The 4,832-nt window shown below is 30.2% G+C and overlaps 1 protein-coding gene across 2 annotated transcripts in view; it reads left to right on the top strand.

Moving 5' to 3' along the window:
* Positions 1,330-4,832, top strand: part of LOC107625523 (probable LRR receptor-like serine/threonine-protein kinase At5g48740) — a 13,597-nt gene continuing 10,094 nt past the window's right edge. Inside the window, exons 1-3 of one of the 2 annotated variants that reach the window (XM_021116026.1) lie at positions 1,330-1,579; positions 2,015-2,555; positions 3,573-4,027. In XM_021116026.1, coding sequence (XP_020971685.1) covers positions 1,504-1,579; positions 2,015-2,555; positions 3,573-4,027 — 1,072 coding nt within the window. In that variant the 5' untranslated portion in view covers positions 1,330-1,503. The remainder of the gene's footprint in view (positions 1,580-2,014; positions 2,556-3,572; positions 4,028-4,832) is intronic. The other variant, XM_016328170.2, reaches the window with a different exon arrangement.

Below are 4,832 nucleotides of genomic sequence, written 5' to 3'. Positions count from 1 at the left end.
CTTTTCCTTCCATAATTTTTCTTGTTATCAAAATCTTGCCATTTACCTCTTCTGGGTTATAATTTGCCGCATTTGCTTCAGAAAATGGGCGGCGCCAGCTGGGCGCGTTTCATGATTTCTTAAGAGCACCTCATTGTTGCGTTCAGCAACAAGAAAGCAAGAGCTAAAAAAAAATTTTAAATTCTTTTTCTCGATACTACTGCTGCAGGAGCACATTCGAGGCATGGAAGGTCGAAAAAATTTTCCCTAATATATCGAGTTTGAGGAAGTATCACATGATTGTACCTTTCTTCAAGGTCTTTCCACAGATCTGCAGAATCTTTTAGTGTGGGATATTCATTTTTCAATCATACTTCAAGATGATGACGAAGGAAAATCATGGATTTGGCTTTATCCTTCTAGGATGTATTATTTTCAGCATTAATGATATCTTCAAGATCCATTGAATCAAAGATGGATTTTAGCATCTAGTATCCATGATAAATAATTATTTCTAAATATATTAAGAGCATTAAATTCAAGATGAAAGAGTTTCGACATAATAAAAATTTATTATCTGAAGTCTTCCTAAAACTTCGTTAGAGCTTCGTGCTGATAACGTGTTGTAAAACAACTAAATAAATAAGGAAGATGTAATTATAAAATAATATAATATAATTAGATAGCTTTAATAATAATATTCACAATGATTACTATCTCAATATAATAAGGATGATTAATATATTTACTAATATTATATGAAGAGAGAGAGGATAATATAAAAGAGAGAGAAAATTGTAGTTGTTATTGATGTATGCCATAAGAGGCTTAAGCCTCTATTTATACACATATGGAACATTATTTTTCCACACTTCATTTATTGAAGAACAAAAATTTCCTTCCTTGAGAAACTGAGCCGCCATATATTAATGGACATCCAACTCAACTTCTTATCACAATAGTTATCAGGTAATAATAGACTTTAAAATACTCTTTTATTTTTTGAACATGTTTATCCAAAAACAAAAATTTTAAAATTGATTAATATTCAAAATAACTTCTCAAGATTTAATACATCAATTTAGTTACTCAAAATTAAATCAGAAATTAGCATAGCATAGTGTTAAACATTGAGAAAAAAATAAAAGTATACAATAACCGGCAATCCACTAACCAGTTGCCAAATTTCAATGACTCAGCAAATCTTTAATCATAACATCCCTGCATACATCACTCAAATTTTCTCCTTTAATTATTATGCTTCAACATAGTTTTACAATCATCATTAATAATTTCTTCTACCTACCAAACTTGCACCTCATTTTCTAAATTGCCACTTTTTGTGAAACTTTTCCCTTCCTTCAAGCCTTTACCTATGTCTTCAATACACTTTCATCATTCTTCTTTATACAACTACAAATGATCATAATTATGAAATGTGACACTATTTTTTTTAAAGCATTTCCTTTAATTTATGCTCTTCTATTCTATGGTTGAGAAAATTGAGAGTTGGAGTCAGTATTCATGGAACTGAGGGATGCATGGGCTTGCTTCTTTCTTTTTCATAGCTTCTGGTTTGTCACTTTCTGTGAACAAGATGGTATGTGTATGTCTATACTTATATCCATAGAATAATGACATTTCTTTTATTTTTATTTTTGTAAGATTGATTAAACAACTGCACATTTATCTAGCTATTTCTTTAGCCATTTTTTCTTAGTTAAAATACTTAAGATTTTGAGATCATTCAGTTCACAAAATAGAGGTCTTGAATCTGATTTAATATGGTTTCTCTTAAAAAAAATTGCTGCATTATTTAAACTGGAACATGCATGAGTTGTTACAATTTTTAATTTGTAAGTCATGCTGGTGCTTAAAAAAAACACAATTTTCATTCCATTTTGTGATTAATTAAAATCAGAAATTATATAATTTAGATTGAGTTTAAAATTTTTCATTATTTGAATTCCAAAGAGTCTAACATTATGTGATGCTACCATCATAAAAGTTTTCTAATAGAATTTCCTGGGGACAGGTTTCTTGAGTCTTTCTTGTGGTGGAAGAAAAAGTTTCATTGATTCAAATAACATTTCATGGGTTCCAGACACAAATTACATAACCACAGGCAAGACTACAACCATTACTTACACTGATGGTTCAGTCTCAACGAATGTCTCGGCGCGATTCTTCTCGAATTCAAGACGGCGAAAATGTTACAGAATACCAATGAACAATGCAACTAATTTGGTTCTTGTTAGAGCAAATTTCGTGTACAAGAATTATGATGGACTTGCAGTGCCTCCTACATTCTCTGTTTCTCTTGGGACTTCAATTGCTGCCACTGTTAATCTTTCTGAGCATGATCCATGGACTGAAGAGTTCTTATGGATGGTTAATAAGGACACTCTGCCACTCTGTTTGATTGCGGTTTCAGATGGTGGTTCGCCGGTAATTTCTTCGCTTGAAATCCGGCCGCTTCCACGAGCCGCCTACATGAATGCTATGGCTGACTTTCCAAATAAGTTGCTAAGGAAGAGCTACCGGATCGATTGCGGCTACACCGGCGATTCTATCCGGTAAGGATCATAACATTCTTCTTCTTTGATATCTGTTAAGATCCATGCTCATAAGTATTTGGTACTACAACATAAAAGATAAGGTTCAAGTTCTATAACATTAAAACAAGTTATACCTTATGTCAAAAATATAATGGATCAAATTGAAAAAGACCAACGTGATTTTGTAGTTATAAAATTCAAGAAAAAATTGAGCATACTTAAAAGTCAGGAGTCAAATTGAATCTTATCTTAGTAACAACTTATATCAAACTAAATCAATATCTTAAATTAATAATTTAATTTTTATGTACTAATGGTAAGAAAATTTTAGACGGACAATCAATACCGTCTAAATATTATCTTTGATATTTTATTGATTTAATTAGAATATATTAATGGTGTAAAACTAGGATGTGATTAGTCAAATAGGGATGTACATGGCCGACTTAGTTCAAAGATTCGGCCGGAATCTGAATATTTTAGGGACTAATTTAGTGTGATTTTACTGAGTCTAGAATCGGGTAAAAATCTCAAAAATAGATCGATCATTATTTAGGGTGGGTTTAGATTAAGACGAACCCAGTCCAGGTGCACCTTAAGAAAACTAAAAAAGGTATATATGTTTTAAACTAATTCTAATATTATGTTATATTAATTATGAGTTTATTATTTTATTTTTAATCACACTTGTTGAATTAGAAAATAGATAAAAAAAAGCATCAAATTAAAATTTATGGATAAATTCAAGTTCAAATATGGATATCAACTTTTAAATTATTGTTAAAGTTTTACGGGCCCAATTTTCATCCGATTATGATCTAAAAAATAGACTCGATGTATATTTAACATCGAGTCTAAATTAAGACAAACCCGATTTTATCAGACCCATATATACCCATAACATAAGTCATACAAATGGGAGAATTGAGAGAGAGAATATATTCTAATTAACTACTATATTTTTTTCTAACAAAATAATTAACAGTTTTGTTGGTTAATGAAGATATGAAGAGTTTTTAGCATTTTAAAATACAGGTATCCTTTGGATCCATTTGACAGAATATGGGATTCTGATACAAGATTCACACCCTTTCATGCTACAACTGGATTCAGCATTCAACTTGGATTCAATGCAAGTAATGTTATGGAACAACCACCAGTAACTGTTCTTCAAACCGGCCGAGTTTTGGCGCGAAGGAACACGCTGACGTATAACCTGCCTCTGGACGAAGAATTGGGAGACTACTACATCATCCTTTACTTTGCTGGAATTCTTCCTGTGTTTCCATCATTTGATGTATTGATAAATGGAGATCTTGTAAAACCAAACTATACAATCATGAGATCAGAGATCAGTGCTTTGTATTTTACGCGAAAGCGGATCACAAGATTGAGTATTACACTCAAGAACAACAGCTTTTACCCTCTCATCAATGCATTTGAAGTTTACAAGATCGTTCATATTCCATCTGAAGCCTCCTCAACCACAGGTTTAGCACCCAATTCATTTTCATATATCTTTTTTCAGTATATATACAAATAGCTCCCTAAAAAATTTTATATTTTAAGTCTTTGTTTCCAAAAATTTTTTATTACGTTTAGATTCTTAAACTTTATAAAAAATTAAAAATAACACATAGCTCTTTCTATTATACTTTTAAATATCTATTTATCAAAGTAAAAAATAATGAATCTAACTAAAATAAGAATCTATATGTCTTACTTTTATAAAGTTTAAGGTCTTTAACATAATAAATTTTTTTTTAGAACAAACACGTCTTATGCCAAAATTTTTGGACCTATTTGAATATATATATATTTCCCATTAAGTATAGTTTGATGTTAACGTTCATTTTCCGGGAAAATTGCAATTTAGCCTCGGGAACTTTGGCTACTGTGTAATTTACCCTCTAAACTCTTAAAACGTTCAATTTGATTTTTGTTGTTATTAAGGTCCAGTTTGGATAAAGAACTTAATTAAGCTGTTTTTAAAAAAATAGCTTAAACAATAAATTGTTATATTAAAAATAACTTATAAATAAATTATTTTGTATTTTGATTTTTAATTCTAAAAGTATTTATTTTATAGAAATGTGATAAAAAATAGTAATATTATGAGAGGCCATTTTTTTTAACTTCTCTATAAGCTCCTAATAGTAGTTTTGAAAATTACACCAAACATTAATACTACTATTTTTCATAAGTCAAAAGCTCAAAAAAATTACTTTTAAAACTTTTCAAATGGACCCTAAATAGGAGAAAAAAGGAGCTCCCGCCCTCAGGGGGGTTAGAGTA

Source organism: Arachis ipaensis, chromosome B02, assembly GCF_000816755.2.
Source record: "Arachis ipaensis cultivar K30076 chromosome B02, Araip1.1, whole genome shotgun sequence".
In the NCBI taxonomy this organism is placed as follows: domain Eukaryota; kingdom Viridiplantae; phylum Streptophyta; class Magnoliopsida; order Fabales; family Fabaceae; genus Arachis; species Arachis ipaensis.
This window is presented reverse-complemented; position numbering and strand designations above follow the sequence as displayed.